Genomic DNA, 20,861 nt, shown 5'->3' with positions numbered 1-20,861 from the left:
GCTCAGTGGACATTTAGATGAGAAAATATATATTTGACACATTTGAGGAAAATACTAATAAAAAAAAAATAAAAAAAAATGTTCCCTTTAGAAATCTTTAATTTTTTTTTTTGCTCTTTTTTGAGAGCAAAAATAGTTGTTTTTCTTTTTCAGTCACTCATCTTAGCAGTATTTACATGAAAACAAATTAAGTTAGGGTTAGGGGTACATTTTTTGCACTCTCTGTTCAACTGACTCAGTGACTCAAATGACTCAAAAACCCGATTCACTTTGGTGAGTGACGCATTCAAACCCGATTCAGTAAAAAGAATAGAATTTACCATCACTAATCTGTACCACCTGTAGAGTTTTAATACCTGTACATGAATTGTTAGTCACACAAATCATAGAAAAAAATAATTGAAAATCATAGAAATATCACGAAATAGTTTTAAACCTGTGCTAGGAAATGAAATTAGCATGGTTTTCATGTTAATTCTGCTTAACTACTGGTTTTACCACCGCATCTGCTCTGTAATTGCCTAGAAAACAGAATCTTGAGTTAATATAAACTTCACATTTACGAACAACTGTAGGTCAGAGGAGTAATAAGGCATCCAGCACTGCAGCCACAAGTTTGTCATGTGCAATGGATTTTCCTGAATCATTAAAAAAAGTCATTGTTCCCATAATATGCCCAAATCATGGATCATCCCGTGTGTATTTAGAATTAGGCATAGTGACTGGTCATAAGTAATGTCACTCACTTGTTTCAATGTTATGAGCTCAGCAACTTGAGATAAATACTGATATAATAATTAGCCCAACGCTAAGATGTTCTGTGATTACTTCACATCCTGCTTTATTTTTACTGTCTGTGTGATGCCAAATCCTCCACAAAGACCTTCAGGAAAAAAACAACATTAGCCAGTTATGCATCCTGTAGATCAGATCTGGACAAATAGATTCTAGAAATAGCTGCAACAAAATCATGTGGTTAGCCATCAGCTCCTGTGAAATAAGTTATTCTGGGTTTAACACAGTACATTCTTCAACTGTGACATTTGGCATTTTCCAACAATACATTATGGCATCATAAACAACAAAGCTAGTAAATACATAGATTTCTCTACAAGAAACAGTTACACTGAAAGTGGCAGTTAAGGGTTGAGTTTGCACGGCCCACAAGCTTATGTGAACCTAGATAGTCTTCCCATCTCTGGTCGCTGCCCGCTCCTGTGAAAACAAAACCAAACAACGCACAAACATCCACCCTTTTCTAACTGTTTTTTGTGAATTGTTTAACAGCATTTACTAATCCTAAACTTGGTGCAGTCTTTAATCTCAGTTTCAAGTCAGTCAAAGCTTTATTTACATTATCAGTCTGTCACAGTCCAGTCAGTCCCTTCACATTTGTCATTGCTGAGAGTGGAGCCTCTCGCGCACATATTTGAGTATCCACTAATAGCAATACGATGTCATATCAAAAAAAGAAAAAACAATTCTTTATGATTTTGGAATGGATTGAATCGCTACAACCTTTTTACACAGAGGGACTTACTGTCGCGTGAGATCACGTGTCCCAGACGAGTGAATTTCTCCAAAGCCCATTGTAATCTGAAGAATCACACTTTGCAAATGTTTCCAGTAAGGATGTTTCATAGCGCTTTCGTATCAATCTTGCAGGCCTGCTGAAAAGAGAGCTGATTGTTAAATCATCAGCACACAAAATATCATGCCCTGGAGGGGTGACACCTGACAGGTTTTATTTAAGTGCACTGTTACAAAAAAAAACCCCTAAAACATTAGGTCTAGTTTTAGGACATGTCCAAGCATAAGGCTGTCATTCTCTTAGAAAGAGAAAACAGACCCAAACTGACTTATAGGATCAGCCTAACACTAAAACAAAACAAAAACGTCAGCCAGATAAATCACAGAAAAAATGTGTTTTTCTGGTGGAACAGTATGGTGTGAGGATTAGAACTTCAGGTGCCATGAGATGCAGTAGTGCATTCACTGTTTCTGGCTTTTTTTGTTGTTTATGCTTACTTGGTCTGAACTCAGACTTAAGACTCACTACCCCGTTCATTTCCCCCACATCATATCCACTGGTTGCCCACAAGTGCTCTGAGATGTCACACAGTTCTGGAGAGTCTGGGGTCAACTGGCATAGTTCCACCAGATAAATTTTTGTTAGCAGCTGCACAGTTCACACAACACTAATGTTTACTGTCAGATGCTTCCTAAACACCTCATTGCAATGTTTCATCCCTGGAATGTGAGTTTCTTCCTCAGGTCTGTACTGTTGCACTAATCATAAACCCAATCATTTTATTTAGCATTTAAAATAAAAATATGTGAGATGATGTCATGTATTTCACTTGACAAAGCAAGTTTGTTCCCATATAATCAGGTGTGTGTGTATGTCTATGTGCAAGCTTCACATACATCAGAAACCGGAAACTCAGTCTGTTAGTCTCCACTCATTCGCAACATTCTGCTCACTTGTGTTATAATTAAATGATCGTTCCCTGATCTAATAACAATCAACTAATTTACATATCAATTCATAACCCACTAAGTTTACAGGACAAGATGATAACAGCTGGTTTGTAATCTTTAATCAGTCCCACATCGTATTTAGACTTGGCCCACAGGCCGTCAGGCACCTCTGATCAACAGTGGGATCAAACAGTTCAAATGAGCAAACAGTGAACAGTATAACAATAGACAGCATAACTGTTTTATAAGCAATCATTTTTTAGGGTGAACAACACTTTTGGGTCCTCCCTGACTTGCCAATCACAAGCTCTTTTACAATTGTGCACAAATCTGCCCAGGTCTTCCCACCTGTAGTCAGCAGACCTAGCAAGGAAGATGTGTGGGGTGGATGCATCCATTATAAATAACCTTTTGTTCTTTAGTGAGGGAAATCGCAAGTGCAGCAAATGTAAAGCTCTAAAATAAGCATTTCATTGTTAGTTTATCATGTTCAACTCTTTACCACTCCTCCCCATGTCTCTCATCAGGGCTCTGCGAAGCACAGTGAAAAGTGCAGTGCAGGCCATCAGCGGCCAAAAATGGCATCTGGAGGCATGCAGTCACGTGCTGTTTGTAAAAAAAAACAAACAGAAAAAAAACTTTCAGTGAGCAGCCCTGCCCCCAGCTTCCATTCATACACGAAGGCAGGGGTCACAGGGCTGTATTTCACCATTGCATGGTCACATTCTGACTGTGTGATTGTAATGCCATCATGGCAGGAGATCAAATTTATGTTTAATTTACACATTAAGTAAATTTACTGGACATGAGTCTGACAAAACTTTTAACTTTTGGCCCTGTCCGTCAATTCAGGACAGGGGAATGGTGAAATTATCTCTTTGAACATGGCCTGTTGCAGAGACAGTGTGGGTGTACCTTCTAATGTTGGCTGGAATTTCAGGGTGAGAGTGTAACACAGAGTGGCTCCGTAGTCTACAAGAAATTCCACCTTCTCACCACACACAGACATTGTATACATAGGCAGAGATTTATAGGCTTTGTTTGTTAAATGCACATATTTGCCCTTTGGATGGCATGAAATGTGTTCTAAGTGTGGCTTCTTGCAGCAGTCTCTGTGTTTGTGTATGTGTGTGTGTGGAGCACTTTTTTTCCGTAGCACTTGTTAGCGAAGCTTTCTTCATTGCGTCAGCATGTGTGTGCGTCCGTGTTTGTGTGTGGCTCTTGTATCACTCCTCACTGTATCAGTGTGTGTATATATGTAGGTTTGTGTTTTTGCGTCACTTCCCTGTTCTGGCGTCTTGGGAAAACCATGACCTGAAGCGTCCCCTGGGGTCCTGCCCTGCTCCTCTTAGTCTGCTTGCAGCCACCACTGCTGCTGGTTCTGGTTCTGGTTCTCCCTCTCTCCTCCTTTTTCACATTTTTTTCTTCCACTTTTTTTCCCTTCCAAAACTGCTTTCTCTTCTCTCCACCCATACTTTCAAACACCTCTCTTTCATCATTCATTCAATCCACATCAACTGACTTTCTTTTCAACATTTCTTTTTCTTTCTCACGACATATTTCATGCTTTCTTTCTACATTTTTTACCATTGAGTCAAAGACTGAGTTCTCACTTTGATCACCCAGTTGAGCGTGCGTGACAGTCCACGCCCCAGCCCTTAATTCGGCCGTGCTGACTGTCATCCCATGTTATTCGGTAAGCGTCCTTAGCAAAGCCTTTTGCCTTCTACAGACCAAACATGCTAAAATACTGCCGCCTAACGCCAGTCCCCCGGCGCCTAGGGTTTTTTTCTGCAGACTCTAAGCTACTCGGCCGACCTCCCATGAGCCACTGCCCCAGGGGCCATTAGATCCTGTGTGTAGCTGAGACCTCAGGAAATTGCTCTGTACTTAAGCCCAGAACTTCTCCGTGAAATATCACGGAGGTGCGCCATGACTCACCCACCCTTTGGCCTGACCAAACGGAGAACCCAAGTGACTTATACATCCATATATGACATAGGTTGGACACAGCTCACCAGTGCAGATTCTCCCCTAGTTCTTTTGGATGATCTCGGTGTTTCGCTGAGGACTCGCCTCACAACTCCCCCTTTTTGAAGCTTTAGTGGGACCGAGGATTGACTTTTTGCCTTGGGGTGATCAGCCGTCTTTGGAGTTCCCACACTCGGAGCATCCTGTTTGTGATGCCAAACTTGTCATGGAATTTTGTAAATAAAGTCTGCAACACAGAAAGAGCTGTGGTCAAGCTATTTATTACTGCGCAGGAGAGCCAACACACACATCAAACATCACAGTTCACAGTCGTGCCAGCTCTACCCTTGGGGTGTCTCAGCTCCTCTTTTATACCCCCTCCCCACACACAACTTTCTGTATCTTTTAGTTACAACAGGCTTCTGTCCCATGGGCAGTGGCTGGGCAGAGCATCTTCCACTATCTTTTCCCAGGAAGCTGCTGGCATCTGTCATCTTGGGAGTTTCGTCCTTCTACACCCTAACAGTTAGCAGATAACATAGTGAAACATCATTAGGCCTAGCTAAGCAGTTCTTTATGAGGTCATACTGACACACACTTGCTTCATCTTAAGCAGGCAAAGGTTATACAAAAATCATACACTAATTTACTGTGTACTGTGAGGATTTAGATTTATCCTCACATAAATCTAAATGTGAGGATAAACTAGAATTTTCCATAACAGGGAGTATATATGAAACTCTTCTTTTGTTTTCTCTGTGGTTTCAGATCTTTTACCAATGATGTCTACAGGTTAAGGCAAATCTGATGGTTAGAAACTGCCAAAAGTAATGGCTGAATGATAATAGCCTTTTAGCTTTTAGATTAGATATTCTGTGTATCCAGATGTACTGGAGGCAGGAGATAGAGCTGATACTTCTGATGAAGATTTAACCCAAAGAGGAGGCTAAAACTGAAAAAGTATTGTGTGATTGTGCGATTGATGTACATATACTTTCAAATGTTGGCATCTGCCTTCCACTGAAACCAAAATTGAGTACTTTGGCATCAACTCAAACCACTGTGTTTGGAGGAAGAGAAATGCTGAGTATGACCCAAATAACACCAGTCCCACAGTCAAGTAAGAAGTGGAAACATTATGCTTTGGGGCAGTTTGTCTAAGGGTAGAGGATGACTTCACTACATTGACAGGGAAAAGGACCGGACCATGTTTCTTTTTACTATAGAAAGTAAAATGTTGGATGAGAACCTCCTTCCCTCAACCAAATCACTAAAGATGGGCCGTGTATGGCAGCGGTCCCCAACCTTTCTTGCACCACGGACCGATTTAATGTCAGATAATATTTTCATGGACTGGCCTTTAAGGTAAAATGATACGACCAAGACAAAAACTGTGGTATTTTGTAAATATAGTAATAAACACAAATTCACTGTGTAGTTGTGTCCTCCTCTCTGCCCCTTAATGCTCTCTGGTCGCTATGGTAATGTGTAAATATTTCTTTCAAAATAAGACACACAACTACAACACGGGAAAAGTTAACAATAAAAACCCTGAAAACCATAAATTTGACACCCAAGCATCAACTCTCGTAGCCATCAACCAGACCACTCACGGACCTGTACCGGTCTGTGGCCCGAGGGTTGGGGACCGCTGGTGTATGGGACTTGTGGCTATAGAGTGGCTATAGAAGAAGGTTGTGAAGTAAATAGCCTGCATTTGTATAGCGCTTTTCTAGTCCCTAAGGACCCCAAAGTGCTTTACACTACATTCAGTCATTTATCCATTCACACACTGGCAAGCTACATTGTAGCCACAGCTGCCCTGGGGCGCACTGACAGAGGCAAGGCTGCCGGACACCGGCGCCAGCGGGCCCTCTGACCACCACCAGTAGGCAAACATGGGGTTAGTATCTTGCCCAAGGATATTTGGCATGCAGCCAGGAGGCAACCTGGGATCGAACCACCGATCTTCTGATTAGTGGCTGACCTGCTCTGCCACCTGAGCTACAGCCACCCTGGCCTTATCAGTCTCCTGACCTCATTACTATAGCAAGCTGAAACTTGAAGCTGCCAACCAGGCAACCAAGAAACCTAAAAGACCAAAATCCCACCTGAGAGATATGAAAACCTGATAATAAGAAATTATGCCAAGAAAGTTAGTATTCTTGACCAAGTACTAAAACAAGTATTTGATCTTGTGGAGCAAAACCTAATTTCACTCAATGACATGCAAATCTGTTTATAATAACTTTTCAGGGGGTTTTAACTCTTATTTTTTCTGGGTTGTTTTTTTGGTTGAATTCTGTCTCTATGCAATTAGAGACTATTCATTGTTTTGGAAATGAATAAACTTACAAAGTAGCTCGAATAATTATTCCTCCGACTGTATCTAAACTTTCCTTGGTCTGACAAACCTAACCAACATAATAAGACATCTTGAACAATTTTTGAGAGAAATACACCCCTTTGACAGGAGCAAACCTCTGACAGAAAAAGGGTTAGAAAGGGCTTTTGCATAAGATTCCCTCTTATAGTTAACCATTAGACAAACTAGCTAATGTAGTCAAAGGTTGTTTTGACAAATCAAATGTCATCTTTGCAGATCCTCCAACCCTTTTTGCAGCCCTGTGTTAGAACAACATCAAGGGGCAATGGAAGGACCGGAGGGCAACTATCACATTCCTTCATCCAGTCTGTGCCTGAGTCAGACTCCTGTCTGCATCACTGTAGCAAGCAGGTATTGGTCTTCACACACATGGTATATTGTTAGTTCCATAGGTAGTTGGTCAGACATAATTTTTGTAGTTTTGCCTCTATTCACCACCACAGTGAATGAAACATTCATAAAGATAAAATTGATTGAATGCAGATTTTCAGCTGTAACTCAAGACTTTTAATAAAAATGTTTAGCAATTTTTGCCTTTAGAACAGCAGTCATTCTTCATGACATAGATTCAGCAGTGTATTGGAATCATTCCTCTGGGTTTTTGGCAAACCCAGAGGAATTGGCGAAACACCAGAAGGACAAAACATCAGCTACTGCTAGACAGAGCAGTTGCCCAAGACTTGTCTTCACCTTTGACCTTGCTTCTCCAGCTCCTCTCTCTGTCCTTAGTATTTCTCCAGCTTCTCACGTTCTTCTTCACATTGTTCTTCCTGATGTAGCTATCACTTTATATAGCTACATCTATTATTACGGCCTTCTTCCTCTGCTTGTCCACCACTACTATGTCCAGTTGGTTTGCCTTCAACAGTTTTCTGTCTGTATGTCATTAGAGTTTAGTTGGGGTGCTGTGATTCAGTTACATTTTGTTGCTCATGCAGGTCCTTGGAAAATAGCCCTCCAGAGCTGTCCTTTGAGGAGGAGAAGCCCTGGTGCCTTGAGCCTGGTGAGTCTTTCAAGTGTTAATTAATTTACATTTTTGGCTCATATATTGTTGTTATAAGCAGGCCAGGCTACATCGTTTTTTCATGTTTTGATTAAGGGACCCGTTGAGGCAGAAATTACCTTCTGTATAGTTAAAATAAAAGAGTACAAGAAAACTTTCTGGAGAAATCGTGGTGGGATTGTTGCTACTGGCAGACTACAGTGGGGCAAAAAAGTATTTAGTCAGCCACTGATTGTGCAAGTTCCCCCACTTAAAATGATGACAGAGGTCAGTAATTTGCACCAGAGGTACACTTCAACTGTGAGAGACAGAATGTGAAAAAAAAATCCATGAATCCACATGGTAGGATTTGTAAAGAATTTATTCGTAAATCAGGGTGGAAAATAAGTATTTGGTCAATAACAAAAATACAACTCAATACTTTGTAACATAACCTTTGTTGGCAATAACAGAGGTCAAACGTTTACTATAGGTCTTTACCAGGTTTGCACACACAGTAGCTGGTATTTTGGCCCATTCCTCCATGCAGATCTTCTCGAGAGCAGTGATGTTTTGGGGCTGTCGCCGAGCAACACGGACTTTCAACTCCCGCCACAGATTTTCTATGGGGTTGAGGTCTGGAGACTGGCTAGGCCACTCCAGGACTTTCAAATGCTTCTTACGGAGCCACTCCTTTGTTGCCCGGGCGGTGTGTTTTGGATCATTGTCATGTTGGAAGACCCAGCCTCGTTTCATCTTCAAAGTTCTCACTGATGGAAGGAGGTTTTGGCTCAAAATCTCACGATACATGGCCCCATTCATTCTGTCCTTAACACGGATCAGTCGTCCTGTCCCCTTGGCAGAAAAACAGCCCCATAGCATGATGTTTCCACCCCCATGCTTCACAGTAGGTATGGTGTTCTTGGGATGCAACTCAGTATTCTTCCTCCTCCAAACACGACGAGTTGAGTTTATACCAAAAAGTTCTACTTTGGTTTCATCTGACCACATGACATTCTCCCAATCCTCTGCTGTATCATCCATGTGCTCTCTGGCAAACTTCAGACGGGCCTGGACATGCACTGGCTTCAGCAGCGGAACACGTCTGGCACTGCGGGATTTGATTCCCTGCCGTTGTAGTGTGTTACTGATGGTGACCTTTGTTACTTTGGTCCCAGCTCTCTGCAGGTCATTCACCAGGTCCCCCCGTGTGGTTCTGGGATCTTTGCTCACCGTTCTCATGATCATTTTGACCCCACGGGATGAGATCTTGCGTGGAGCCCCAGATCGAGGGAGATTATCAGTGGTCTTGTATGTCTTCCATTTTCTGATGATTGCTCCCACAGTTGATTTTTTCACACCAAGCTGCTTGCCTATTGTAGATTCACTCTTCCCAGTCTGGTGCAGCTCTACAATACTTTTCCTGGTGTCCTTCGAAAGCTCTTTGGTCTTGGCCATGGCGGAGTTTGGAGTCTGACTGTTTGAGGCTGTGGACAGGTGTCTTTTATACAGATGATGAGTTCAAACAGGTGCCATTCATACAGGTAACGAGTGGGGGACAGAAAAGCTTCTTACAGAAGACGTTACAGGTCTGTGAGAGCCAGAGATTTTCCTTGTTTGAGGTGACCAAATACTTATTTTCCACCCTAATTTACGAATAAATTCTTTACAAATCCTACCATGTGAATTCATGGAATTTTTTTTCACATTCTGTCTCTCACAGTTGAAGTGTACCTCTGGTGCAAATTACTGACCTCTGTCATCATTTTAGGTGGGGGAACTTGCATAATCGGTGGCTGACTAAATACTTTTTTGCCCCACTGTAGGTCTGGGGCTATTGGTGGCACTAAAAACCTTGTTGCTACAGTTTGCTGCTGTAAAGTGAAAACAGGCATACCTACTAAAGAGGCAGACATTTTAAAAATGGCATATGTGCACCTTACCCATACTGTATATTCATAATGGGAAACTGAGAAACAAAGCAGCCCCAGACCATCACACTATGACCCCTATATTTTACTGTTGGTTGATGTTCCTTTTCTGAAATGCTGCATTACTTTTACGCCGGGACACACACCTTTGGCGGGGGGGGGCAGCACAAATGATCTAAGAAAACCATATATCACTTGACATGTTTTCTTGACTTTTTTTTTTAAACAAATACTACCATCAGATTAAATTTGAAAACGATAACTGTGGACACTAAAATGCTAACAAAAAGATAGACAGACAAACAAATAAACCAAACTGATTACATACTCCCTCCCTTTGGTGCAACAATGACCCTTTTTTTTACAATGTAAGATGGAATTTAACATAGACTGAGTGGCACACTGCTTAAACCTTGTATAGAGTACATGCATAGTTTAATGGGGAACTACAAGTACTGGAATTACCACTCATTTTTGTTTGTATCTTTCTTTGTCTCTGTCTATGTACACTACATTATCAACTGTGCCTGTTTTTGTTCTCTGCATTACCATTTTACCAGCTCTAAACCAAGCTTAGTGATGTGTGACTCACCATTCATTTCACTGGTGACTAATTTAGTTTTAACATTTAGGGAATGTTCTAGTGCACAGGCCCAATTATGTAACACAAGCACCTGTGGAAATTTCTAACATGTCAGGGCCTAGCATTCTTGACTCCAAAGAAAGGTAAGTAAGTAAGTAAGTAAAATTTTATTTATATAGCACATTTCTAGATAAAAGATCACAAAGTGCTTCACAAGGTATAAAACAAAAACAGTCAAAAGTTAACAAAATGCAATTTTAAAACGATGTGTTTTTAGCTGTTTTTTAAAAGTAATCACTGAGTCTGCGGATCTTAAGTTCTGAGGAAGAGAATTCCACAGTCTGGCAGCCACAGTAGCAAAAGCTCTATCACCCTTGGTTTTCAGTCTTGTATACTGAATAACAAGTAGGCCCTGATCACAAGACCTCAGGGACCTACTAGGGGCATAGGGCTGTAAAAGTTCAATGATGTACGCTGGTGCTTGTTCTTGAAGAGCCTTAAATGTCAGAACCAGAATCTTAAAATGGACTCTGAATTCAACAGGGAGCCAGTGCAGCTGTATAAGCAATGGTGTTACATGAGAGTATTTCGATGTTTTTGTCAGAAGCCTTGCTGCAGCATTTTGGACAATCTGCAGACGCTCCAGGGAGTTTTTGTTTAGACATGTAAACAGTGAATTACAGTAGTCCAATCGTGATGAAATGAATGCATGAATAACAATTTCCAGTTCAGTATGAGATACTATGGGGCTCAATTTAGAAATGTTTCTTAAATGATAGAAGCAGGACTGAACCAGAGATTTGACGTGGACATCCAGGGTAAGAGCAGAATCAAAGGTTACCCCTAGGTTCCTGATAGACGATTTCACAAATGTTGAAAGAGGACCAAGAGCATTCATTATGTTAGGTACATGTCTGTCTGGAGCACATACAAGGACTTCAGTCTTTTTTTCATTAAGTTGGAGGAAGTTGTCAGCCATCCAACCTTTGATGGTTTCTAAGCACACATTTAGAATCTGCAGCTTAGAAACATCTTCAGGTTTAAAAGATATATATAGCTGGATGTCGTCTGTGTAGCAGTGGTAGCAAATGTCCTCAAAGGGGCTTAAAATATGCTGGAGAGGAAGCAGATATATTAAAAACAATAAGGGCCCCAGCACAGAACCTTGTGGCACACCATAGGACAGGGACGTGGAAGATGACCTATACTTAGAAACCACCACAGAAAAGTATCGTTCATAGAGATACGAGGAGAACCACTCTAAGGCAGACCCAGATACACCAACCCAGTATTTCAGCCTTTCAAGCAAAATATAATGGTCAACGGTGTCACCTCATAAGACTTTGTTGTTACACTTTCTCTTACCGTACATTACCAAATCTCCATTTGCACTATTTGCCTATTTGCACTACTCTGCCTGGTTTACACTCAATGTCACTTACCCACTATATTGTATATTATATAGCTTTCTTGTTATATGTAAAATTGTATTTATTTAAATTTTTACTTTTTAATTATTTTACTTGCATTTTTTAATCACTTTTATATTTAAATATATTTAAATGTTCATTTGCTATTTATCTAGGGAGTGAAGAGTAACGCAATTTCTATTCTCCGTATGTCCTGTACATGTGGCAGAATCGACAAATAAAGTTGACTTTGACTTTGACTTTGACTTGAAATAAAAAGGCTGACGTGAGGTCCAACATTAGGAGTACAGAACACTTTCCTGCATTGTTTTGCATCAGAATGTCATTGGAAACTCTAAGAAGGGCTGTTTCAGTAGAATGAGCTCTACGAAAGCCAGACTGAAATTTGTCAAAGATATTATGTTTGTCTAAAACTGCTGTAAGCTGCTTAGCCACAACCTTCTCTAATATCTTAGCAATTAACGGTGTTTTTGAGATTGGTCTGTAATTGCTAGTGAGAGATGGGTCCAGCATAGGCTTTTTTAACAGGGGGTGTATAACAGCAGTTTTAAAATAAGCAGGGACTTTACCAGATCCCAGTGAGGTGTTAATTATGGTGAGCACACAGGGACCAATAGAGTGGAAGACATTTTTGAATAACGATGCGGGTAAAATGTCGAGTGAACAGGAGGATGCTTTTGTTGCATTAACTATTTTTTCCAGCTCTGATAGTGAGACAGGTAAAAAGCATTCTAAAACGACAGGCCGAGCTGGCGTAGGAACTGACAATGCAGATGTTGATGGGGACAATTTTTTCCTTACATTACTAATTTTTTCTAGAAAGAAAGAAAGAAATGTTTCGCAGTCTTCATTAGAAGAAATAATGGCAGCAGGTGGAGCAGGAGTAATAATATCAGTAATAGTGTCAAATAATACCTTAGGATTACCTCTGCTCTTTGCAACCAGATGAGAAAAATAAGCAGCCCTCGCATCTCTAATTGCATTGTTAAAAGAGGCTAAAAGATCCTTTAAGTAAAGGAGATGAACATTTAAATGAGTTTTCCTCCATAAGCGCTCAGCTTTACGACAATCACGATTTATGGATCAGATGTTGTCATTTAGCCAGGGTAAGGACTTGGAAACAGAAACTGGTCTCATTTTAACCGGACAGATTTAATCTAAAATCGAAAAACAATGGTTATTAAATAGATCTGTTAAGAAATCAACGCCATTTTGCGGGGATATTGTTAAATTAAAAGCATCCGAGAAATTCTCCGCTGTGGAGGAATTTATGATGCGCGAGATAATTGTCCGGTGAACAGGAGACAAAGGCTCATGAAAATACATGTTAAAAAGAATACAGAGATGATCAGAGATAAAAAAAAAATGTCCTCAGACACCACTGGAACAAATTCCAGTGGTGTCCACCCTTGAAGGAAATGTCATAGAGATAGTTCATGAATATAAATACCTTGGTGTCTGGATTGATGACTCCTTCACCTTTAAACCACATATAGAGAGACTAGTAAAGAAACTGAGACTTAAACTTCGTTTTTTCTTCCGTAATAAACAGTGCTTTTCTTTTGCAGTAAAAAAACGTCTTGTCACTGCAACCTTTTTATCTGTGTTAGATTATGGTGACATTCTGTATATGAACGCTTCTTCTTCATGTCTTCTAATGTTGGACACGATATATCATGCTTCCTTGAGGTTTATTACCAATTGTAAATACCTGACCCATCACTGTGATTTGTACTTAAGAGTAAAATGGCCTTCTTTGGCCATTAGAAGACAGGGGCATTGGTACACTTTTATTTACAAAGCTATGCTTGGATTGCTGCCTCCTTATATTTGTACTTTGGTCACAAGGACAAATAGTGGTTCTTACTCCTTGCGCTCAAATGATCAGCTGCTGTTGTCTGTTCCCCTTGTCCGCACAGAGCTGGGTAAGAAAGCCTTTGTCCACTCTGCGCCTTTTTCATGGAACATGTTACAGAAAGACTGGAAACTAACTGAATTGTTGTCTTTAAATGTTTTTAAAACTAAACTCAAAGGCCTACAGGCTGCCTCAATAATGTGTAATTGTTTTGTGTAATTTTAACTTTGTTTGTTCGTATGTATTTGTCTTGAAATGTGCTGCCTCTTGGCCAGGACTCCCTTGAAAAAGAGGTCTTTGATCTCAACGGGACATTCCTGGTTAAATAAAGGTTAAATAAAAATAAAAAATAGAATCAATATTCAAACCCAAAGTAAAAACAAGGTCCAGTGTGTGTCCTTTGTTATGTGTGGGGCCGGACACATGCTGGGTAAAATGAAAAGAATCCATAATGTTGATAAAACCTCTGGCAAAGAGGTCGGAGTCATCATCAACATGTATGTTAAAATCCCCAGCTAAAAGCAGTCTGGACAACCTCATAGTAGAGGACAGGAAGTCGCTAAACTCCGATAAAAACAAGCTATTTGGGCTGGGTGGACGATACACCACAGCACAATAAAAAGGATCCTTACTTCTGATTTTAATAAGCTGTAATTCAAAGGAAAGAAAGTGTCCAACTTTCACTGAACGGCAGTTGAAACGGCCCTGAAATGCCACCGCGAGACCTCCTCCACGACCAGATCCCCGAGGCTGGCTGATGACGGAATAGCCGTTCGGGCACATTTCAATGAGAGACGAATAGTCCAAGTCCCGCTGCCAGGTCTCAGTCAGAAATAAGAAGTCCAGTTTTTTAGAAGATATAGAATCGTTAAGCACGAACGATTTATTAGTCAATGATCGGGCATTAAAAAGTGCCATGTTCAGCGGGGTGGAAGCATCATTTTTGGCAGAGGCTCGAGTTAAAGGACGTAAATACTTGGGGTTTGAGCCTTCACGCTTGTAGATTCCACTCACCGAGGGGATGAAAAGCCAGTCAGCAGGAGAGTCTGGATGAACCCTTCTGAGGCAGCACGGTCTCGGAGAGCCGGGCCCTGCATCTCCAAGCAGGGACGTGGAAAACAAATTCCTCTCCATGGAGCTGTTCTGAGCATAGGTAACAAAGCACGCTCGACATCGCTTTCTAGTCAGACCCCGCCGCCAGAAAAGCCTAAGCTTCACCTGGATACCTGCTCTTCTTCCTCTCCTTCTCCGTGGTCTGCGGGGAACGCTGAGGACGCTGGCCGAGGATCCAGCCACTGGCGGAGGATCCAGCCACTGGCGGAGGATCCAGCCACTGGCGGAGGATCCAGCCACTGGTGGAGGATGGAAAGTGCCAAAGGAGTGCGGAGGATGGAAAGTGCCAAAGGAGGAGGAGGATGAGACATCTTGAGCCATCATTGAAGATCGGATGGATAACAGCGTCAAATGATCATAAACCAAGGCAGCCAGTACATCATTGATACAAATAGAAAACAGCAGAGCAGAGAAAAACAGCACGACGAAAGAGCGTGACAAACTGCACCCGGCAGCGGCAAAGCCAAACACAGGCGCCATCATACCGGAAGTGTACAGCCTTTACTTGTCTCATCAGGTATGGCTTGTCTCATCATTTCTGCCAGTTTTAGGGTAATTCCAATATTTGTGTACATCTTTTTTGTGACGTCAAAATGCAAGAGAATTAACAACTCTTAATTAATATCTTTTGGATCTTTTTAGTCTGGTGGTTCTCTTTTACAGAGCTTACAGAGCTTGTAAGCAAAGCTCTGTGTTCCTTGGACATTGGATCAGGCCTTTGACATTGATGTGGTTCAGCATCTCAGCAAAAGAAATCATCCTTTTGATGTCAGTAAATTGTGAATGTCTAAACATTTCCACACCAGGTCAGTCAAATACATATAGCAGTTCAGCCCGTCCAAAAGGCGGTAACTTTTATTTGTTTAAATCTCGCAACAGCTTAGGTAAAGATAACCTTTAAAACCTTGGATAATCAATGCTTAGTATTTCAGCTTTTGATAACTCATCCTGTGTGTTCCCAAGGACTTGGAACATTGGTTTGAGACTGCTCAGTAACTTGAGCAGACTGCAGTGTTGACTAGGGCTGCAACTCGATTATAAAAAAAAATCATCATAGATTTTTTGCTTTGACCAAACTTCAGTGTTCACTGTAGCCACCACATACTCCTTACAGACACATAAACTCACTCATTCACTTGCACACAGAAGGGAGATGCGTCCTGCATGACACGTTGCCACGGATCTTAAAATGGCTTAAAGGCAACACAAGCCCTGGTCTTTTAGAAATGAGTGTAGATAACTGGCAGTGACTACAGGAGGTTTTGGTCTGACTTCCTTGGAGGACATGTTTTCTGGCATATGGAGCATGCACTTCAGGATTTCTGTATGTCTGCAAACATTAAAGACCCAGGGAAGGGTGTGTGTTAGGTACATGATAAAGGACCTAGGGACCAGGGATCTCAAGATATTGGTGGTCACAGTCAACTGCGTATAACACATGCTTATTAAAAATGAACTTTTCATTTCCCCTCTCACTTTCCATTTTCCCCTTCAGTAACCTTAGCAATCAAGTTTTTCAATGTCTCATCCTCCCTAAAACTCCATTCCTGGGATAACATCAACAGGCAGGCTCTGTACCACCAGAAAAGAAAACATGTAGGACTGTTCATTAATGGTTCAAGGTTCAAGGTTCTTTATTTGTCACATGCATAGTTATACAAGTATAACACACAGTGAAATGTAGCCTGACACGCTCCTCGACATGTGCAAAAAAATTGGGGGGGGGGGGGGGGGGGGTGTAGAGGAAGAACATATATATATATATATATATATATATATATGTAGTATATACATTGGGTGAATGTGCAGCAATGTAGCAGCAAGCAGGTGAATTCTGTACATTAATATGAATGGACATCTGACTATTTTACAGGATAGACAATATAAACATATTTAAAATTAAAGGAATTGAAATGTACATTGTTCCTTGGTTTAGTGTCTGGAAGAGTCCTGTCTCAGTCAATTATAGATGATGTGAGAGGGCGGGTGTGTGTGTTTAGGGCACGGATGGCTTGGGGATAGAAGCTCCTCTTGAGTCTCTCTGTCCTTGCCCGGAAGATGCGGAACCTTCTACCAGATTGCAGAAGTTGGAACAGTTTGTTGCCAGGATGGGACGGGTCCTTCAGTATCTGCGCTGCTCTAGTCCGGCATCTCCTGGTGTAGGTGTCCTGAAGCGGGGGGAGAGCAATCCTGCAGCAGCGTTCTGCTGTACGGATCACTCTCTGGAGAGCTTTTTGGTCACTGTCACATCAGCTTTGGGGTAACGATGCTTAGTAGCATGTACACACAAAATTTCCTCCTGTCTGCTATAATCCATATTGCTCACTGGTACCATACAATGGTTAACCAAAGACATTTCCAACAAAGCAGTAACTCGCTGACTATTGACATTTACCATTTTCTAGCACTGCATTTCCACTGTCTTTCCCTGTGGGCTCCATCTTCTGCTGGGGTGCATAGCAATCCCCTGTGACCTTAGCTTTGCAGATGGGGCACACAGAAGTTTTGTGGCCTGGCTGCTGGCAATAATAACAAACAAGGTCCTTACCAGAGGTTTCTGAGTTTAGTAGTTTTCTTGTGGCTCTGGTTTACTCTCTGTCTTTAAAGGACCTGGCAGAGAAGACTGGAGCACTGTTTTTTAGTGCCCAGTGGAGCATGAAGCCAGAGCCCCTTTACAAGCATTGCAATACTGTACCTTAGCAGCCGTAAGTCCATCTGCTGGCTTGTGCTCCCTCACCAAGGTCCTCACTTTCACTGTGAGCACCCAGGTTTTCTGTCAGAAAAATGGTCTTATAAAGTGAGACACAGAACAGCAAGTTTAACATATTTAAAAAAAAATAAAGGGTAAAAGACTGGGTAAAGACATATCAGGCAGTTTGTACCATCTGTTTGTACCAGAAACAATCCCATCAAAGGCCTTGGACTGAATGGTGTCTCCAGGATTGTGGAACGGGTTACACATTATGTCAGTAAACGAGTTGTGCAACTTCCTGAACATACTTCTTATTTCATTACTTGCAAGCGAGCAACAGCAAAGTCTATGCAAGTCTTCGTCAGGGTGATCCTGTTGAGACTTTTTATACATTTCACTAATCACACACTTCTGGGAAAAGATATGTGTGACTTATTGCTGTAATAACCATATCGAACGCTGCACTGAGATCTAGCAGGACAAGCACAGAGATGAGTCCACTGTCAGAGGCCATAAGAAGATCATTTGTAACGCTGTTTCTGTGCTGTGATGAGCTCTGAAACCTGACTGAAACTTTTCAAATTAAGCCATTTCTCTGCAGATGATCTGTTAGCTGTTTGACAACTACTCTTTCAAGAATTTTTGAGATGAAAGGAAGGCTGGAGATTGGCCTATAATTAGCTAAGACCCCTGGGTCAAGAGATGGCTTTTTAAGCAACAGTTTAACTACTGCCAGTTTGAAGGCATGTGATTAGGGGTGGGTTTTAATAATCGATTCATCGATTAAAATCGATTCTGGCTTGGATAACGTGATATCGATTCATTAAAATCCTGAATTGATTTTTTTTTAATATAAATGTATTTTGCCCAAAATTCCAGAATCTCAGGTGAAACGTCACAAAATTTTGACAACCACCAAAAATTTAAAACAGTAAATGAGAGCAGGTGCACGGCTTCTGCACAAAGACGTAAACACAAAGCCCGGACCGTGGATCAGAATCAGTGAGATGTCGCCTTTCTCACCCAACGACACGGACATGGTCGGGGCTGAAAGCCGACAGCTCGCTGATTCTGATGTTTCAGCGGGCCTGCGCTTTGTGTTTACGCCCTTTTTGCGCTGATTCTAAAGCTGTTAGTTTTATCTCTCTCCAAACAATATTGACTGAACCAGCAGCAAAAGAAGATCCAAACTAAGCTTCACATAAACATCATCATGGACTCCCTCTTACTTTTACTGTTTTGCTTCCACCACGATAAAATCACACTTCATGCACAGCTCTCTCTCTCTCTCTTTCTCAGTGTACTTCAAGAACAGTTTTCCGTCTATCCCCGAAATCTGTTTTGTGCACAGTGTTGGGAAGGTTACTTTTAAAATGTATTCCGTTACAGAATACAGAATACATGCCCCAAAATGTATTCTGTAACGTATTCTGTTACGTTACTCAATGACAGTAACGTATTCTGAATACTTTGGATTACTTAATATATTATCGTGCTTTTTACAACAACGTGAATGTACTATTGCTGTGTGATTTATTACTATTACTGAAGGTCCGCGACTCCGAACTGTAGTAAAGGGACCTCTGACTAATACGGCGGGGTCCCTGTCGGCTCATAGCCGAAAAATAGCTTTACTTTGTTGTGTGGGTCAATTTTTCTTGCGAGAGACAGAGAGAGGCGTTGAAAGACTGCTCCAACGGAACTTATTGTTTTCGGAGGAAAACACGAACACGGTGTACAGTCGAGTCTTAATAGCTTACTTACAACTGGGCTCGTCAGGCACTCTTCTTGGCTGCAGTGGTTATTATTATATTTACATGTTTCCAGCTCCCGTTTTTCCTCGACGACAACTCGTACCTTTCCACTCGCCTTTTTCTCCCTCCTCGCGCTCACAGACACATAACGTGTATGGCAGTGCATTCTCCCTGCAACACGGACTATACTGCCAATGATGCTACATTCTTTAGAGCTATGCTTGTAGCATTCTGCCTGTTAGCTTAGCACAACAACAACAACAACGAAAAGGCGCTCTCTCACCCAGGAAACACACAGTCGCAGAAAGAGAGAGAGAGCGTCGCCCTGTAACCATGGCAACCGTAACGGTGCCGCCTGGAACGAAAGAACGTAGCTGTCAAACAAAACCCAAACAGTCCTGACCCGCGACAAAATGAAACAGGAAAGTACCGCAGTGTAATCCATTTATTTCAACAAAGTAACTGTATTCTGAATACCACCTTTTTAAACGGTAACTGTAACGGAATACAGTTACTCATATTTTGTATTCTAAATACGTAACGGCGGTACATGTATTCCGTTACTCCCCAACACTGTTTGTGCATTATTCGCTTGCTTGTTACGCACAAGACTACCGTTATTTACAGCGCTGTCGGCCGATGTTTTTTTTCCTTTTACTTACTTCCGAAAAGAAAAACTAGTTTCTGCCGTTCAATTGGCTTCTGAACAAATTTAAACTTAAAATTATACAAAATGGATCGAATCGATTCAGGACCTTGTGAATCGGAATCGAATCGATTCTAGAAATCAGTGACGATACCCAGCCCTACCTGTGATACATAGCCGATTATTAGAGCTAGGTTCATCATATTTAAGATTGAAGCATTAATTAATAGTAGGACTTCTTGAGCAGTACAGTAGGAGCAGTAGGAATGGGGTCTAAAAATAGTAATAACTTCTGGTTTGGAAGAAGTAATGGACTACTTGCACTAACACTTCCGCGTTCTATGTAGTCCTGCTCCAGTGCTTCCGGTGCGGTTAAACCATGGCGACGTTCTACACTCGATGCCTACAAGAGCTCCCAAAATTGAACATCACCGATGTTCATCGGATTTGCAGAGTGACGACTACCCCCGCCAGCAAATTAGATAAAGGATTTAAGTTATATGCTGCATCTTATATACACAACTACGAAGGTAAGAAAACGTAAATTAACTGACAAAGAAACGCTAGCTAACGTCAAATGCAAACACTACGTTACTCCGCTATGTCCTTCATTTGATGTCAGTTCTCTACATTACATGTTTTCTTAAACGGTGTTTTATGTCGTCCTAAACTATAGTTGAGGTTTTCTTAACTAATGTCACTTTTGTTGTTAGACACTGTTATATTAGCGTTAGGTAGTTGGCTAACTATGGAGGTAGTTAACTACCTAATGCTACTCTTGCTAAGTGTAAAATATATATGTTTAAGACATGCTGAAATGAGTAATACAGAAATAATGCTAATGGTACTTGTATCTTTATTCAGTGTCCAATAAAGACAGGTTGTCAGGGGAGGTCGGTGTGAGAGCCCTGTGCTACAGGTCGATGAGGAAGAGTGAGGCACCACACAGACTAAGTGTAGGCAGGAAGCTGTGTAAAGTTGTTAATCCCCGTTCAGTGGGGTTCAGTTCATTTAAGCATTAGTTAAGTTCATTCCTA

At 41.3% G+C, this 20,861-nt stretch overlaps 1 protein-coding gene across 8 annotated transcripts in view; it reads left to right on the top strand.

The window, feature by feature from the left end:
* Nucleotides 1–20,861, top strand: part of cblb (Cbl proto-oncogene B, E3 ubiquitin protein ligase) — a 175,568-nt gene that overhangs the window by 119,789 nt on the left and 34,918 nt on the right. For all 8 annotated transcript variants that reach the window (XM_082549200.1, XM_082549197.1, XM_082549198.1 and 5 more), the window contains 2 exons: nucleotides 7,055–7,189; nucleotides 7,777–7,841. In XM_082549200.1, the coding sequence (XP_082405326.1) occupies nucleotides 7,055–7,189; nucleotides 7,777–7,841 (200 nt within the window). The remainder of the gene's footprint in view (nucleotides 1–7,054; nucleotides 7,190–7,776; nucleotides 7,842–20,861) is intronic.

The sequence above is a fragment of the Aulonocara stuartgranti genome, assembly GCF_965226115.1.
Source record: "Aulonocara stuartgranti genome assembly, chromosome: 10".
Taxonomy (NCBI): domain Eukaryota; kingdom Metazoa; phylum Chordata; class Actinopteri; order Cichliformes; family Cichlidae; genus Aulonocara; species Aulonocara stuartgranti.
Note: the sequence above shows the minus strand (reverse complement) of the source record. Positions and strands in the feature narration are given on the sequence as shown.